Here is a 19,606-nt window from a genome sequence, read left to right on the forward strand (position 1 = left end):
CTGATGCTAAAATTATTTAGGATTGTCTGTGGACAATCGTCACTTGACAACAATATGACACCTAAAGCCGTTTCTATTAATATAATATTTCTCTGACTTTATATGTATCAGTGTTATATTTTTATTTGATTCGAAAAATAGCACTGTATGTATACAGTTGTAATATATTTTGACTAGTTGGAAAATATTTAGGGTTGCCAGGCGTCCCGATTAATCGTGATTGTCACCGGTTTTAATTTTAGCATGGTCAACAATTGTAGTTTTCCCTATCTAATATCACTTTGGTGGCTGCAGTGGCAAGTTGTAGTCTGACAGCTGTTATCTGTTGTGTCAGGTCTTATCTGACATTAGTCAATTATCTTGTATTGAATGTCAATTGTGGTGCTGAAAGTTCGTAACCGATGATGGAGTCTCGAGACTCTCGCCTTGAGGCAGCCGCTCTCATATTGCGAGGCTATGCCAATTTCTTGCGGAATCAGCAGACTGATTTCTCTATATTTTTCAAAAAATATGACATGGTCTACAGCAAAAATAATAAAATTTTTTACCCTATTAATATTGAAACGTTACCGCACGAACAAGCTTCGGTTTTAGATATAGTCGAATCGGATAACAGGATATTGAATAAAATACTCGCCGTTTTTTCCGTCCTTTGTGAAGAAGTAAAAACTTTGCAGACCGAAGCAGTAAATTCGTAAGTTTTTGTCATTTTAACAATTTGTTGTCGAATCGTTATAACTTATTATTCACTGTACTTGAAATAAAACAATTATTTTTGCAGGCATTACGTTTTTATTGCATTCTATGGAGAATTTTTTCAAAAATCCAATGTGTCTCCTGCTGAATCTATTGCTAGCCATATCAAAGATTTGCATTTATTGACGGCGTTTGTTAAAAGATGCCATGAAGTAACGAGTAATTTTTGTAGCCAAATAATCGCATTGTATTCTAGTGGCCTTGTAAATTTGAGTAAGATTTTTGTAATATGATATGAAAAGTATATAAAAAGTCAATGTGTATATTTTTATTTTTATTTTTGCAGAAGGTGTTAAATTAAATTATATATTGTCTCAGATTGGCGATCTTTTGGTGATAATGGTAACGCTCGATTGTTTAGTACATTGTTCACCGTTGCAAAGCCATTGGGCCGAGTATCGAAAGACGGTGAAAAGTCTTTCGAGGAATTCGTCCAAATGCCAAAAATCACTGGAAAGTTTGAAATCTATAGAAACTGTTTTAAATAATATAGATGACACTATTTTATCAGATAAAATATTTTACAATTCTTACCATTCCCTACAAAAAATTAAAACATCTCTTGATAAGAAAAGTCTCCTTGCAGCAGAAGATTATGTTTTGTATTTGAAAAAGTGTACAGTGGATTTGGAAAGAGCGTCAATTGATTATTATGAATCTTTAAATTCAATGCAGTGGGTTAAAGTCAATGCACTATTTGTATTTTATTATCATATCTTCGGCAATGTTGATAAAAAGCTGTTTAGGAGCTTGTTTGATGTCAATGTTAAGGTTTTTACAATGAATTTTATCAATATAATATGTATTGTTTGATAATTCCTATTTTGTAATCAATCTGTAAATTTTTAGGCTCATAGTGTACCGTTGTTTGGCTTAGCCGTATGGCATCCAGAACAATTTTTATTACAACATGCCAATGTTTTATGTCCACCCAGCAATAAAATGCCCCAAATCATACTAAAAGCTCGTCAGTCATATGTGGCAAATAAAAAGCAATCTCTCTCGAAAGATGTGTACACTGCGCAATTACAAAGTTGCAAATGGACTTTGGAAATGCTACAGGTGTTTGCCGTTGGAGAATCGCATTTGAACGCAGTAGAGATGAATCACCGATTGGAATTGCTCTTACAAGGACTTAGATTCGTCTCTCAGATAAATTTCACCATGACGTGTTTTATGAGCATTCACGTCACACAAGGAATGCCAATAACAAAAAGTTCCTTGATGGGAATCTGCAAATTTATTGAAATTTTGAAGGGATTGCAGCACGTTTTCAAATTGAAATTTGCATCAATCGTATCTTCGATTAATTTAATCACTCAGCATTTGCTGTATCTAATTATATCTCAGCTGATGCAAGCAAAGAAGAATTTGATGGTTGATAAAAATTATGCCACCCAACGGTTGGACGAGCTGTCTGCTCTAGTCATAGCCGAAAGAGCGTTGAATGGACCAAGTACTACTCTGAGAAGGATTGTAGCGAATGTGGCGTTGTCTTTAGTGCCTTCGTCAGCGTTTCCCGATGATAGTTATCAAAAATTGCTGTCGCTATTGGAAAAGTTGGATAATATTATAGATGTACAGTCAAAGATGAATTTATTTTGTGATTGCTCTTTCGTATATTGGCACAAATCTGCGATGCAAATATATTTACAACACATATTTGGCGCGAAGAAAGATATGAACAGATTGAAGTGCATTGTTGATGCGTTTAACGATTGCGCCAAAAGCATTCAAACATACTCCAAAAGGCTTGAATGTCCCGATAGTTTTCACAATGAAATAGAACAATATTTCAACGATAGCATATTGAAACCTCTGGGTCAACAAATTGAAACCAATCTACGTCTGCACGTCCATTCTCACTTGCAACTCGATTCAATGAATCCGTTTGTTGTTCCTGTTCAAGACAACACTTCACTCCTTGCCATGCAGCGTTTAAAATTCGACAATGAACATTTGTCGATAAGCAACGCTATCGAACATTATCTATCGTACACATTTTACAACCTTACGACTATAGTTCTGCATGACTGGAAGACGTATGGAGAAATGCGGCAATTGGCCAAATTCAAATTCAATTTGAACACTGTCGAAGATAATTTACCTACTCAAACTTTGGAGCAAGGATTGGATGTACTGGAAATCATGCGGAATATTCACGTGTTTGTTTCTAAATATCTGTACAATCTCAATAACCAAGTTTTCATTGAGCAGAGCAGCAACAATAAGTACTTGAATACAATAAACATACGACACATAGCCAATTCTATACGCACTCATGGCATAGGAATAATGAACACGACTGTAAACTTCACTTATCAATTTTTGAGGAAGAAGTTTCACACATTCTCACAGTTTATGTACGACGAACAAATTAAATCTAGACTTGTCAAAGACATGAGACATTTCAGAGAAGCGAGCTTACAATCTGAACAAATGTATAGTTATAAGAGGGCTGAGAAGTTTAATAAGGGAATACGAAACTTGGGATTGAACGAGAATGGGCAGAGTTATTTGGATCTGTTTCGTCTTCTCATTAGTCATATTGGTAATGCGATGGGATATGTTCGCATGATACGTTCTGGTGGTTTGCACTGCTGTGCGAATGCTACAATGTTTTTACCATCATTAGACGAGGAGAATTATACCTTTCTGACGTGCGATAATGATGAAGAGTTGGATGATTTGGTGAAGGAATCGTTGCAGAATTTGGAACACAATATTGGAAATTTAACATCCAACTTCTCCCAAGGCACTGATTATTTCAAGCTGCTTGTAGATGTTTTCGCCCCGGCGTTTAAGCAAACTGACAATATGCATCTAAAGTCATTTTTCATGATCGTTCCTCCGCTTACGTTAAATTTTGTAGAAAATATGCTGTTGGCTAAAGATAAAATGAACAAGAAAAATAAAATTGGTGCTGCTTTTACTGATGATGGTTTTGCAATGGGATTAGCATACATTTTAAAATTGCTTGATCAGGTGAAATATATTTCTATGTACTATATCTATTATTGCGATTGCTTTTATAAATAAGATTTATTATTATGTTGTAGGAGGAGGGTATGGATTCATTGAATTGGTTCCAATCCGTAAACAAACACATAGCAGAAGAAAGAAAGTCAATTCAAGACCAATTGGTTAATCAATCGAATCATCTACAACACGCTTTAGCACTGACTGAAAAGAAATTGAACATGCTAGAACAAGAATTTCAATTATTATATTTTAGCTTTAGTAGCGCTCGAATATTTTTCCAATGATATTTATATTTTTAGATACATAATATATATATATATATATATATATATATATATATATATATATATATATATATATATATATATATATATATATATATATATATATATATATATATATATATATATATATATATATATATGTATGTAGCATATATAATTATATCATTCCTTCAAATGGTGATTAATTTAAAATAAAAGAAATACTCTATATATACATAATATACATATATACGCATATGTTATTTTTTATTAATTATGTATAATAAAATATTATTTACAAAATAAATGTACTTTTTATGCATAGTGTAGATTGAAATATAAAAAATTATTAAATTGTTACCATACTGATTTGAGCAATTATGATATTGACTCATATACCTACTTATTTTAATATAAAATAAATGATTTTATTAAATTTCATTAATTTTTCTAAGTAGATTCGATATGGAAGCACCTGATGTTGAAATGCTGACACATGTCTTGGACCTGGAAATTTTTTGTTTTTAAAAAAATGCTTTGTTTTGTTGTTACTATTTAAAATGAAGTATTTGTATACATATTTACCACACATATTCCGTAATGAATATGAGTCACGGTCGCTATAAAACACTCGGAATACAGTATCAACAGTTCCGTGTTCGCTGATATTGGAACTAGAATTGACACCAAAGTAGTTATAGCATATGGAATTACGAGCGGATTACATATTTCACAACGGGTGTTACTCATCTGTGATACAATGAGGTTGCACTGAAAAGTTTAATTGGTTTTTTATTGCATTTTTATATTTTCGCAGTAATCTTATTTAATAGTGTGTTTGATGCATACACTTATATTGGAGAATACTGTTCCTGCTAGTATATAAAAGGCTCGTGGGTCTTTATCGATGATATTGTTTGGAGAAAACATTGCCCACGAAGAACTAACGACAAAAAATGTAAATAATGGCACCAACGGTCTTATTGCTTCTGAAAAACTTCTCATTTTGCCCGTTTTATCCCTATAAGATCTGAAATTTATATATTTCAAATTTAAAAAATTGGTTATGATTGGTTTTATTTTAATAAATTAATATATTTTAAACACAATCAAGGCAAACTATATATATGTATATTTGAACGTTTAAAATTTGTGTTTGAATTATTTGAAATTCGTAGAAAGAAATAATGATAAACAAATACTAATAGAGGGGATAATAAAAGGAATGATTAAATTGTCACATTATGCATGCACTTATACTAACGTGAGATTTTGTTTACTTATATATATTCCACAGTATGACACTTTGACTTGTTATCATGGCGGATGAATACAGTACAAATTCAAATATCATTCCAGGAGTGATTCCCCCAGGAAGATTTATATCCCAACCTCTTGGGCCAATTATGGATGTTATTGAAAGAAGTAAAACTGAACCCTAAAACAAAAACTTTTTGTATAGTAACTCATCATAAATATGATAATTCCGTAATGAATATTGGTATTTGTAAAACTATTTTCAGATTATACAAGAAAATTTAGTATTAAATAGAGAATGGGCTACGTACTATCATTGTAAAGTCATATCCCCATGGCAGGAACAAAACTCCAGTATTGTATTTCTCCCAATGCGTCAAAAAGAAATTTACAAATATATTCCATATGAGGAAGAACATTCTCAAAGGTGAGATCGAGTGTCTGCCAAAAATGCTGTACATGCATGTTGGTATTAAAACAGCCGAGTACGAGTCCAGTCCGTGATCGAAAAGTTCTCCTAAAGGGCCACTCGTGCCCGTTCTTCTCGCTTGTTTACCGTCAATACCGTCTGAAATAACACACATTTAAACATTAGGAATGTTATAATGGCATTAAAATATATATGTATAAAGTTTAACCAACTGACCTAATGTATATGCTACGAAAAAATTTATTGAACTCAAAGCCCAGATCCATTTTGGTATAAAATCATCGTTTTTGTTTCTTTCACTGTTGCCATAAAAGTCGTAATCGTACCATGAAAATAATATAAGATTTACTACGGTTAGGAGAAAGCCACTGAATGTCAGTAAATTAGGAGCTACCCATTTTGGACAGAACTGAAATGAGAAATTCATCATTTGATGTGTAATGTAATTTTGAATCGTTTAACATTTTTTATTTTAAATTTATTTATATTCATTACTTTTATACACCAGTTCCAGAAAGGATGCATTACATACACGCTCAGAATACCAGTATCTATAGAATTGTACTAAAAGCATAAAAAATATTTAAATGAATGACTCACATATCTTACGTAGGTATAAAATATTTATATAGAATACATTACTTTATATTTTTCAAACCCAGTTAGTTCTTCTTCCGTTAAGTACTGCATTTTAGTTTTGGGATTCATTGTATCTCTATATTGACCCAAAGGAAAACTGAAATGAAAAATAGAAACAATATAATACATATATGAGAAAAATATTAATAGTAATTTTTAATGATTTGTTTTTTTGATACATATTTTTTGCTTTATTATTGACGATAATATGTAGATATTCATAAGTAAATAATGAGTAATATTACGTAGATAAACTTCGTATAAATTTGATTATTATATACAATGAAGCTCTTCATAGAAAATAATTGAAGAAAAATTTTCATAATAATATAAATATAAATTTGGATTTGAATAATTCAAGGATGGATTGTATGTAAATAAATAGGTGTAAAATATAATTATAAACAAAAAAATGCCATTGTTAATGTATATTATAAAGAAATATTAAATTTTACTGTCACTTGAGTTCAAACACAACGAAAATTTTGTGCCAGGTCGAAATTCACACTATGAAATTGGCTATACATAAATATTTATAGACTATTCGTACTTTTTAGTAGCACGTATATACCTACTCTTACAGTTAAACTATTTTAAATTATCTCCAGATGAGTTGGTTCACGGACGTGGCGTGGTTATTTGCGTCATAGTAAATGAATGTAGGTTTATTTTTAGTGTTTCTAAACGTTAGAAAAATTCACAGTCGAACGATGATAACGTGAAATTATCATTTATTCACAATCGTCAATTCGAACTTAAATTACATTAAAAAAAAAACAAACCACGATGTGGACTTTAGAATTATTTACGCTTGTTGTTACAACAATAAGTTTATAAATATTTTATTGAATAAAAACAGTTAGACTTACAAATCGAAATGCATAAATGAATTTGAATGAAGATTAGTAAAATATATAATAGCCAATAAGCAAAGGTGAACTTTGAAATACTTTCAAAACGATTCGATTCGAAAATATGTGTGTTAATTATAAACGAAATATATGTATGTATGTAAGTAAATACTAAAACTAGAAAATAAAACCTTTACGATTTAATAAATTGTAAAAAAATATATTTATAAATTCAACTTTCATTCACAGCCAGGGTTGCTAAATTTCCAAAATCACAGATCAAAAAAAAAGAAAGTTTAAGAATTAATGAAGAAATGAAGAAAAAAATATTTTTAATTAAATTATATAAATAATTACGTATGTATGTAGAAGACAACATAAAAAATAGTCACTTAATAATCCACAGGAATCACAGTTAATAAAATATATTGGATACAATTACAAGAATTACATTTTTTTTAAATGCAAAAAATTATGCAATCATAACAGTTTGATAAAAAGTTTTTTTCTTAGATTTTAGCTTGTTTCAAAATATGTTCGCTTGATACAATTTTTCTAAAGTCATTACAATTGCATTAATTCGGCTTCTACGGTTTCTAACAATAATCTGTTTTCTCCAGGTTGCACTCATTAGACTAAATATTCGTTTAGCAAATTGCAATGAAATATAGAATTGAAAGGACGTGGGCCACAATTTTATAAAAATTATTGCAAGGGGAATGATCTTTAAAAAATATTATCCATTACGCATACATTTTTTTTCTCGTTTGCTTCAGTAAAAATTTGTTTAATAAACAGATATCTTCATATAGAAGGTCAACATTTCAAATAATCATATGTATAATATCGCTATTCTGTCTGTGTATGTGTGTATCTGCGATAACGCTCGCTGTACTATAATAGTCGTTTCGATTCGACATACATACATATATGCGTCTCAGCTAAAACACTGCTAACAAAATATACGAATATAATAACGAAATAAAAAACTTCTATATATATTGTTTGCTACCAATGTATATAGAAGTTAATATAGTTGTATAGAAGTTGTATATAGTTAAGTTAATATAGTTGTATAGAAGTTGCCTAGAGGAACCAGGCAAGTCTCTGAGCATTTAGCGCCATGTATTTGAACATTTATTTAATTAATTAATTTTAAGTAGTTAAGTAGTTTTTACCATTTTTTTCATATTAAACAATTAAATATAAATATAAAATTAAATATATTTAAAAGTTATTTGAAAAAAATTCGACTGCATGCGGATCGAATACAGGACAGAAACATTTCTGTTATTTTTTATTTATTTAATAACTTAATATGCCAACACAAATGCAATGACACACAACACTAGTATTAAATAATTTTTTTAATTCTTCAATTGAAGTAAATTCGATTTTCATGTTTGCTTTAAGGACAAAACTTTAATGAATTGAAATTTGGGATGACCGTCACCGCACCGAATGTTAAAAAATCGAAAATGTTCGTTTACCATGCATACATATGAAAAACGGTTAGTATATATGTATATCAGTGGCGTGCGGTAAAACTCTCTCTCCCCCCGTCGTACATCTTCACTTAATTTGCGCGAGCAGGATACAAGAGGAACAGGCTTTTCCTCCCGTATCCTGCGCGCGCACATTAAACAAGGCTGTATGACAAAAAATAGATAATTTCAACGCATGCCACTGATATATATATTTTATATAAATAGTAACGTTTACCATGCACCCTTTTTTTTTGATCTTTCGACTTAAGATCTTTCGATTTTCAATCTTTGCTTTTTCGATCTTTCGACTTTCGGTGCCGTGAGGTAGACCCTGAAATTTGTTACTATTGACGTACGTGTACATGTTCAGATTTTGTGAAGTCGGGATTTTCAGAGGCAATGCAGGACTCGGGATTTGTCTGTTGAACTCAGTTCCGCTCAAATAGGGACGTCTGGCAACCCTGATCACAGCTGAAAAAGTTTCAGCAAATGATACACATGTATATATGTATGTATATATTTATATTGCTGATTTGACACATAGTAAACACAATGCTTTCGTGCCAAACAACGTGCAGTGATATACAAAAAAAATCATGAATTGAATGAAAATAATACCTGTTGTTCACGTCTACAAGGCTTTCAGCATATTTCAAAGGTGGCGAGTCGCCCGAACAAAAGACTCACCCCACCTATTGCCGGTCGAATGTCGCCGATCTGATGACGCGGAATCGTCGTCGAGGATCGCCCGCTATTATTGGCGACGACAAACCATCGTGTTCAATTCAAGAATATACGCCAAATGAAATGTGTAGTCGGAGATGAGGTGAAACGAAAACGTACGATACCCATACACATATGCATGTAGGCGAGCAAGTATGAGTGCGCGCGCACGCTAGCCGCGCCCCTGTCGGTCAAGTGTGCAACTACGAGCTCAAAACACTCAACACCCCTCGCTGCGCACTCTGCACAGTGCCGAATCCGTACATTTACAAATCTATTCACGTTAACGATTAGATTACGTACACATTTGTACATTTGCAACGATCGACCGTTGTATGGCCTGATGTGTAATCTTTGTAATTATTGCTCATTCGATTTTTGAACGGTATGATTAGGCACGCACTCAGGATTTTTTTCTTAGGAGGGGTTCAATCTTTTTTAAATCTAATATATAATTTCGAAAGAAACTGTATATATGCATGTATGTAAATTCCTATATTTGATTGGGGGCATCGAAAACAAATCAAAGTTTCTACGACGACGATATCGATATATGGTTGAATATTATTTTTTTTCGATTCAAATAAATTAAATGAAAAAAACAAATGAATATTTACTATTAGTATTGTTTTACTATCTTAAACAAATGAATATTTACTATCGCCATGTTTAAGCTGTTTATATTAAAAACACCGAGCGAAGCCGGGTAAAAACACTAGTCTCTTAATATATAATTTCAAAAGAGACTTTGTATGGATGTAACTATCGTTGGTTCGTAGAATCCGTGACGTTAAATTTAATAATAAAAAAAAAAAACAAATGAATATTCAAATAAATTTAAATGAAATAAAACTATTCAAATAAATTTAATAAAATGTTAACTATTATGTTAGTCATGTTTAAGCAGTTTATATTACAAATACCGAGCGATGCCGGGTAAAACTACTAGTAATATATACAATAAGTGTTCTGCTCGTCGTTTTCAACGGGTGGTTTCGGAAAAAAATTGATAAACGAATAAAGTTATATGTATAAATATAGTTAAAGGCAATTTATAGGCGCGCACGCGCACGTAATATTAATCGTAATAAAAACTGCGCGTATTACACGTTCACCAATCGAGCCCGTTCGAAATGATGAATTAAGTGTGTGTGTGTGTATGTGTCACCCGGCGCTCGGCCACACCCCGACGCGCCCCACCCCCACTTCCCCACTACCACGCTTCTTACGGCGAGCGTTATTTCACCGACAGACAGACAGACAGACGGAATAGCGATATTACATGTATATATATATATATATATATATATATATATATATACATATATATATATATATATATATATATATATATATATATATATATATATATATATATATATATATATATATATATATATATATTATGAAACACAGAATGGCTTTGAAAAAACGTTATGTGGGTAAGTTTGTGGCAGATGCGTGGACAAATATTTATTTATTTAGTATGGGGAAGCGTACGCACATACACACATCCACGAAGAAACACACACACACATGTTCATTCATCGTTTCGAACGGGTGAACAGGTGGGATCGACGAGTAAGTAATGCGCGCCTTAAATTATATTTATATATAACATATAACTTTATTTTAATTCGTATATCAATTCCTTTTCGAAACCACCCGTTGAAATCAACAGGCACAACACTAGTAATATATAGAATTGGAAATTTGTCTGTTTCTATCGCATAGCAATACTTACAGTAAAGTGACCATTCGTACTGGTTTTACCAGTGCAGGTCTGTTACTGAGAGTTGGCGCGTTCTTATACGCAAAAACGCGCGAAAGGGACAGAGCGTCTTTTTACAAGGCTTTTCTATATTTCACTTCGCTCATTGGTCTGACAACATATTATATTTATTATTGAATGCAGTGTGACAGCATGCTATACATCTATTCACCGACACTACACAAGCGCATTTGTTCGCGCCAACTCTCAGTAACAGACCTATACAGTACTGGTTTTTTGGGTATCTGTTTTGGCAGAATGCTTGGGTTGGGCATGTTTTTAAATATTTATGTCGATTTTTTATTTTCATAAATGTGCGTCATGACGTTCTAACGTTCATTAACATTTTGAATAATTCAAATATTTAGAAATATGTAAAATAAAAATATAAATATATGTAAAATGGTCACCTTAGATTTAAGACAAATCTCAACGGTTGTGTAAAAACGAGGCTTGTAAAAAGTGGTTAATACTCTTGTTGGGTATCGACTTTTAGATATAGATATTTTCTATATAGATTTAGATGAAAAAAAATGATGGTCTGTTCCTTCTGTGAAAACTATATTTAGTTAGGTCGATTCATTTCTAAGAAATTTAAGTAAACGAAAATCCACCCAATTTTTGCATATAACAAAATTGTAAACGAATTTCAAACTACACTTTCTAAAATACATATTACGAACGAGCCTTTTATGAAATAGGCTCTGATTATTTGCATACCTGTACCCCCTGATTATTTGCATACCCCCCCCTCAGCCCTGCGCGTGTGATAGAAACAGGCCATTGATTTAGTAGGCATATTTTCAATATTAGGTTGTCAGAAACAAAATATTCTCCATTTTTCAATATGCTTAATAAGAAACACTTGCGCCGCAGGTGCATTTTTTTTCGATTATCTACATATCTATAAAAAATGCTCAATTCGCCACGGAACCTAATACCAATGTATATGCACTGCCGTATTTTTTAATTTTATTTAATTTGTTCTTTTGTTTTTGCAATTTTCTTCAACGTCGCCATATTGGGCAGTTTACGTCTCTTTAGAGATGAAATGAGAAGAGACAGTAATTTGTTCTGCGGGTGAGTTTGTGAAAAATATTTAAAATCACAGTTCTAAAAATTGGCGTAATACTTATGTACATAAATGATATTTATACCATTCGAAAGGGCAAAAACCAGAGAAGTGCTGGTTTTTGCCTGCTGATTTTTTTTTGTAAAATTCCTTGAAAATCCGTAATGGCAGTTTCAGGCTAGCGTTTTATACGCGTGTATAATCTCGTTTTGTGAAGTGCATGTAGGCGCGTATAGGCGCGTCGCTTTCCATACGCGCAACTCGTACGAGCGTAGACGCGCTTATAAGCTCGTATTATCCATGTTGATACTAAATCACCACTACCGGTTCGAGCAAAAACGCCGGAATAAGCCCGTGTACACGCGTCCGGTTTTTTGAAGCGCGAAAAGTAGCGCGCGTGTAAGCACGTATGCCGAAACGACCGTATACGCGCAGAAAAAACGCTAGTCTGAAACCGCCGTTAGTCACCAAAGATTTCTTAAAGAAGGTCAAAAATCTGGACTATCTTCAAAACCCTTGACTTCCAAAAGACTTTGGTTTAAGGTAAGTGTGGCTAGATAGCTTCTAAATGATCTACTACCATTAAAAGATTTGCGTCGATCTGAAGTGTATCCTGTATATATAAAACGCTAATTTCGTTACACGTTACAGACGTTACGACACTACGACGTTACAGACGTCACACGTCTGTAACGTCGAAACGAACACGTTTCGTCGTTACAGACGTTCGTACAGACGTTTTACAAATGATAATGTGCAGTTTTTTTTAAAAGGAGTTCACTTTTTATAAAGTGCACCGGGTACTAATATAGGGTCTTAGGTCACTACCGGTATTATCGATAGCTTTTTTCTCAGTATTGATAATATTGGTTTTAACTTATTAAAGTAATAAGCGCAACAAGATTGAATTGGTTTCCAATCAATTTTCGATTTGTATTGTTTATTCAGATTATAGAGAAATTGCAAAATATTTAAATAAACAATCTTCTATTTGTTTATACAATTATTTATTTAATATAATAGTTTTCTCAAAATATAACATATTACTTTCTATATTGTACATATGTACATATTTATTCTGTATTGAAGTTTCAACACAAAATACGAAATACGAAGTAAAATAGAAAATGGAAATATATCAGATATTAAACATATTTCAATAATGTCGGTAGTCTATTTTGTAATATCGGTAGTACCAAAGGCTAATTTCTGTCCAAAAACTTATTGGTATTATAATACCTATTTCTACATATGCATACAAGTGTATGTATGTATGTATTTTGTGATTTTATTTTCGTACGTGAAAAGCAGTATCATTGAAATGTTTGAAAGACACAATTTAAAAAAAATTCCAAAAATCCACATTATTTAATAATGTGGATAGACAGCGCAGCAGGTAATACTTTTATAACGACATGCATATCAAGTTTTTTTTTTAAAACTACCAAGTATAATTTCAGCTTTAAAGCCCACCCGATACATACTTGTGTTTTTCTTTTTTATAAATAATTGAGTATTGCTTCATGTTATTAGTAGACTTTGGCCTTGGCTTGTTTATATTTAAATAACAATAGACCTTTCCGTTAGTTAAGCAAGAGAGCAAAAAAGCATGGTTGACAAATTGACAATATTGAAACATTTTACTTGCAAAAAGCATCGTCCTAACGCCGATCTTTGGTTATTAGTCCATTCTCCAACTAGGGTAGGTATTTTTTATAATTATAACATTTTTTATGATTTAGACAATTTGGATGAATGGCGTGTCGTATAATGTGTTAAGCTGAGTACTTAATTTGGAGCTGTAGCTGTAGCTGAGTCGACACAGTAACTGTTGTGGATGCTTTATTTATAGGTTCGCGAGCGCGCCGCGAGCCGCTGAGGTGAGCTCGCAGCAATCTACTGTATCCACTTGGTCACATTACAGCTCGCAAGTGAGTATCTGGATTAATGTACTATCTTCAAATTTCCATTGAATTGTCCCTCATGATAAGATTGTAATCCTCTACAGTTGAAGCTATGATGGGAGTGCTGTTGATGATAAGTCTCTAGTATTCTCGTAAATCGATTCTATGGAGAGCTGTCTATAGAGAACATCCTCTGGTTATCTTAACTTGATGGGTTCAATGTGTTGAGGATTTTTTTATGTTCTTCGATGCCACCAATAAATAATTAAGGTCGTTCTTCTCACCGTCTCAGAAGAACTGGAGAATTTTACAAAGGCAGATAATAGGCAGTCTGTCTTTACCTTTCAACTCAAAGGATAGCTTTGTTTGTTCTTTTTGCTGTTTTAGGGCGTTTTCAACATTCACCACCAGCATTACATTTCGAGCATCTCGAGTTTTCTTCATTGTGCCACCTTATTGTTCATGTTTTGGTGGCATAAAAGTATTTTGAGAATATTAACTATATGTATTGGATCGGACGCATGCATAGATTTTCTAAAACCTATTAAAATAGCATATATACATGAAATTAAAAAAGTTCTTGAAATCATTGATAAAATGAAGAAATTTATAATCGATTGCAAGATAATTAATTGCAATGTAATTAAATCTAAATTCACAAATCCGTGTAGTACATACATACATATATACCTAGCTTTACCTGAGTAAGTGTGTGCGATAATATTCGATAATTTTATTTTCACTTCAGATTTGTTTTCAACGTTTTTACTTATTTAACTTAACCGACACGCTCTTTTATGCGGTATGAGAAAGTTAGGGGTGCTTACGAAGTTTGCCTTTTTTTATTACTTTGACCTTATTTGAGTAAATCCTATTTTATATGTAATCTCAGAAACAATTACTGTAATTGTAAGGTGTCCGCTCTAAGGTGAATTCAAAGCTAAAGTGTCAACCATTGAAGCACTTACTTAACTGATTAAAATCTATGCATTTGCATAACATCGCAACATTAGGAAAATTAGAAAAAAATTTCGTTTTTTTTAAATGATTAAAATTATTTAAATGAAATTTTTACCTCTGGCTAAAATTGTGCGTATATAAAAAATACATAAAGTACATAGTGCATAAAATTTTGGGTACATAAAAATATAAACAAAAAATATGTACATTTGGTTTTCTAATGAAAAAAGCGTTTAAAATGTGAATATGACATTTCGATGACCTCATAATGCTATTTCATAATTAATTGTCAAATATTGAAATAATTTTGATTGTACGTATGTATTCGTAGGTATATATATGTATTTTGCATCTTATATTTATATACTACTAGTTGTTTTACACGGCTTCGCTCAGTATTTGTATTATAAACGGCTTAAACATGGCGAACCTTCATTTGTTTTTTTATTAAATTTATTTGAATCGAAAAAATATAATATTCAACCAATTGAATTATCGTCATAGAAACTTTGTTTTGTTTACGAAGTTCCCAACTAACATTACATATTTTCTTACATATGTACTTACAAAGTCTCTTTCAAAATTATATATTAGACTAGCTGAACCCGGCATGCGTTGCAATGCCAGAATAAAGCATGCAATTCCCGTTCCCGTTGCGTTCCCGTTTCAAGTGATGGTTGGAGCTCAACTAACGTCTGTTTAACGCCGTGTCGTCATAAACCAACTGGTAGCGTGGTTACCAACGAACACATTTCCTTGACTACACAATGGCGCTTCAAACTTTCGCATCGGTAAAATCGTAATTACGAATATTATTATTAAGAGGTTTTTCCCGTTTTTTTTTCGCAGTAAGCTTCCCGGAAATGCATACAACAAATCCTGAAAGTTCCATCGTAATCGGTTCAGTGGTTTAGGAGTGGTTTTTTGCGTTTTTGATAATGCGTTTGTTAATAAAATTTATTGTTTCTTTTTTTTATTGCAAATTTTTAATTACGCTCAAAATATGGATAAAAGTTTCTAGTTGTTACAGGTTTTTCATTCCAAATTGACCCCTTTTCAATGTCAATTTGAAATGAAAAAGGTTTAATTTCAAATGAAAATGTGTCAATTTGAAATGAAAAACCTATATATTCTATCAAAGAATGATGTTATTAAATCTAAAGTATTTTGATACAACTAAATTTTAAATGTACTTAGTATCGTAATCATGTTTTACAAATACAAAATTCATTGAATCAGCAAAAAGAACATTTAATTTAAATTGTCTAATTCCGGTCCTGGCGAACGAATTGGTTGCGGACGTCTTCATTATAATACATATGTATGTACAATATCCCTCTTTGTAGACGACATCAATTGCGGATGTGGAATTCAGGGTTATCTGGAATCACTGTTATCAACTCAGTGTACTAATATAATACATGTAACATCGTCAAATTATACAATTATAATTATCGCTAGACGAAATATGTGTGCTGTCCTACATACATACATACATATATGTAATATAAACGAATATCTTTTCAAAATGAAACAAATTTACTTTTGGAAAAAGCTTGAAAAGCTTGGAGTATATTGAATGAGTTCAAATAAGTTTCAAATGCGTGTTGACTGAATGTATCAAATCACTTGACCCAGTTCGAAATATCGATTTTATCTTTTGCATGAAAATATTTCAGACAAAAGGTGAACGAGTGTTTGTATAAAACAAGTCAGCATTTTACTGCGGAAAGTCAAAAAGAATAAACCATATTTTAAAAATACCATATGTACAATAGATTTAGTATCGAGCATTAAAATTTATATATAATACATACAAAGATACAAAATGTCACATTAAAAATGAGATCATAATATATATATATATAAATATATACATATAGTACATACATATGTATGTATGTACATTTACGTCTTAATATAATTACAAAACATATGTATATATAAAAATATATTGGATATAAATGTTTATACTAGTTTAACTTTATAATAAATATTTTAAAGTTAAACAAGAGATGTCATTCTAATTTATGAAAATATCCATTATGAGATTCAGGTAAAAATCAAATGAAAATATATGTATATATGAAAATATACATACAAAATATGTACAATATATGTACATACAAATGTTTGTAGATTTATGTATGTATGTATGTATTTAATATTCATCTTACACAAAGAACATGTATAAACTATTATTTAACATACATATTACTTAAACAAAATACATATACATATGTACGTGAATAACATAAAATAACTAACTATGCATTGTTGTTGTGACGTCTGTATGAACAATCAGTGTGACGAAATAAGCTTTTTATATACATACATAGATAGATTTAGATATTTTTTCATACGTATATACATATAAGTCTATAATTGAATTTTGTAAATAGGTTTTTGAGCTCTTTTCCTATTATGCTGTACATTATCATTAGAATAATATAATACTATGATTACTAACCAAATTAAATTAAATTGTAAAATAGAAAATGATCAGTAGATCAGTAGCTATTAAAATATATACATATATATATGATGTATTGTGAACATAATTTCGTAATAATAAAAAGCATATAAAAATCAAATAATTAAATTTCAAACCTATGCAATGGCCAAGTGTTTTGTTGTATACGATGAATTGTTATATTTTTTTTATACAGGTTTGTATTGAAATTTATATATGAATAAAAAAAGTGGGGGGCAAATTCATTTATAAGTTAATTGATGTACACGTCAGTGGTCGTAAATGGTCGCATTAATAATTTGCGTAAAAGCGGCCTCACTTTTCCCTGATTAATCGTCGGCCATTTGTCATAATGGTTTCAAAGCATTTATCCTGATGAAGGCGATATAATATCTAAATTCATATGTATGTATATACATATGTGACGCGTTGATTTTAAATCAATGTACATGTAAGTACACATATGTATGTACATATATATACGTAGTGTCTCATTACTATTAAAATGTATATGTTTATATGAAGTAGTGGTTTTCAACAATATTTATAGCAACCTTACAAAAATAAGTCCAAAAAAGTGTATTTCTGTAATATATTATAAATTCATATGTATGTATGTATGTATGAAACCAATTTTCCTATCCAGAAAGTGTCTCATGCTACTTTTAATCCACACGTTTGCATACTCGTCCGTGTAGGTACTCATTGTATTCATTACAATACGCACAATTAAATTATATAGAAGTTTCAACTTCTGTGCCAGGCTTTTGTTTGTGAGTTTGGGTGTTTTCTGAATTTTAAGAGATTTATCTCCTCTTGACACGATGGTCGATATCTGTATAACCCGCGATAGCATACGAAATTATTCGACACAATGCTAACTAGCAATTTTCAATTATTTTATTAATTTTAGATTTCTATCAATGTAGTAATTTGAATGCTATTGTCATTGCAAGAGGGTAGTTAATTGTAGTTTATGTTTTACATTATTTTAGCCGAGATGTTTTTGAAATATAAGAAATACAAAAGTAAATGTTGCGTTTCTAATTTTGGTGTAATTGATTTTGAAATTGTTGTTTCGCAAAGTACAATAGATGTGCTCTAGGTCAGTTCTCTGTAAACTTTCCTCCCTAAGGCACACCTGAGAACACTTTCGAATATCTTTATACATGTAAGTATACCTAATGTTATATGTGTTACTGGTGCAAATATGTCAGTTTATTTTAAACAAGGTAATGAGCCAACTATTTATATATGTAATACGTAAATAGCACTATTTATTTATACGTCTACAGGAATAATCATAAAATGACCAAAACCACAGTTAGCATTATTTTTAAATCAATACTGTCAATTTTTTTAGTGCTGTATATTATATTATGAATATGTTTTAGTGCTGTATTTAATACGTAAATAGCACTATTTATTTATACGTCTACAGGAATAATCATAAAATGACCAAAACCACAGATAGCATTATTTTTAAATCAATACTGTCAATTGTTTTAGTGATGTATATTATATTATGAATATGTTTTAGTGCTGTATATTATCATATTATATTATGTATATTATGTTGTGCGTGTGTACTAAGTATTCGCTCATAACACCATGCTTCGTCTCTCTTTCTCCCCTTGAAATCTTATATCGTGGAAAGAGACGGAGTTTGGTGAGTGTTTATGAAGAACTCACTAACCATGCTCCGTCTCTCTTTCTGCCCTTGGAATCGTATATCGTGGAAAGAGACGCGGCATATCACTTCGTTCACATGAGTGGCCGGCAAAAAAATACTTAAATTTGAATTATTAATTCCGTTGATCCGAATTGCGACATTTTACCAAGTGCACAATTATGTGCACACAGGCCGCTTGGTATTGGGTGACTGTAAAAAAGTCGACAGTGAAAAAGTCGAAAATGTTCGTTTAACATGCATACATATGAAAAACGGTTAGTGTATACATATATCAGTGGGGTGCGGTAAAAGTCTCTCTCCCTCCGTCGTACATCCTCACTTAATTTGTGCGAGCAGGATACAACA

The 19,606-nt window shown here is 31.4% G+C and overlaps 2 protein-coding genes across 2 annotated transcripts; one reads left to right on the forward strand and one right to left on the reverse strand.

The window, feature by feature from the left end:
• The first annotated feature begins 292 nt into the window (after positions 1-292).
• SWIP (strumpellin and WASH-interacting protein) lies at positions 293-4,022 on the forward strand. The gene is made up of 5 exons (XM_077442324.1): positions 293-694; positions 782-969; positions 1,043-1,527; positions 1,606-3,741; positions 3,816-4,022. The coding sequence occupies exons 1-5, from the start codon at positions 402-404 to the stop codon at positions 4,020-4,022; spliced, it is 3,309 nt and encodes a 1,102-aa protein (XP_077298450.1). The 5' UTR covers positions 293-401.
• A 207-nt stretch (positions 4,023-4,229) lies between these two features.
• Positions 4,230-9,592, reverse strand: LOC143919868 (ethanolaminephosphotransferase 1). Its single transcript, XM_077442422.1, has 10 exons — positions 9,284-9,592; positions 9,022-9,136; positions 6,331-6,424; positions 6,184-6,252; positions 5,905-6,097; positions 5,570-5,826; positions 5,282-5,439; positions 4,851-5,031; positions 4,587-4,772; positions 4,230-4,508 (listed from the first exon to the last, which is right to left on the reverse strand). The coding sequence occupies exons 2-10, from the start codon at positions 9,027-9,029 to the stop codon at positions 4,452-4,454; spliced, it is 1,203 nt and encodes a 400-aa protein (XP_077298548.1). The 5' UTR covers positions 9,030-9,136; positions 9,284-9,592; the 3' UTR covers positions 4,230-4,451.
• Positions 9,593-19,606: the final 10,014 nt, after the last annotated feature.

The sequence above is a fragment of the Arctopsyche grandis genome, chromosome 12, assembly GCF_051622035.1.
Source record: "Arctopsyche grandis isolate Sample6627 chromosome 12, ASM5162203v2, whole genome shotgun sequence".
Lineage (NCBI taxonomy): Eukaryota > Metazoa > Arthropoda > Insecta > Trichoptera > Hydropsychidae > Arctopsyche > Arctopsyche grandis.

Excerpts from the sequence above, each read along its gene's own strand:
- SWIP (XM_077442324.1), top strand. The coding sequence starts at position 402 with ATGATGGAGTCTCGAGACTCTCGCCTTGAGGCAGCCGCTCTCATATTG. Across the intron at positions 695-781 it reads CAGACCGAAGCAGTAAATTC|GCATTACGTTTTTATTGCAT; the intron begins GTAAGTTTTTGT and ends TTATTTTTGCAG. Across the intron at positions 1,528-1,605 it reads TGTTTGATGTCAATGTTAAG|GCTCATAGTGTACCGTTGTT; the intron begins GTTTTTACAATG and ends GTAAATTTTTAG.
- LOC143919868 (XM_077442422.1), bottom strand. Across the intron at positions 6,098-6,183 it reads TCTGGAACTGGTGTATAAAA|TTCTGTCCAAAATGGGTAGC; the intron begins GTAATGAATATA and ends TTCTCATTTCAG. Across the intron at positions 4,509-4,586 it reads TTCATTACGGAATATGTGTG|GTCCAAGACATGTGTCAGCA; the intron begins GTAAATATGTAT and ends AAAAATTTCCAG.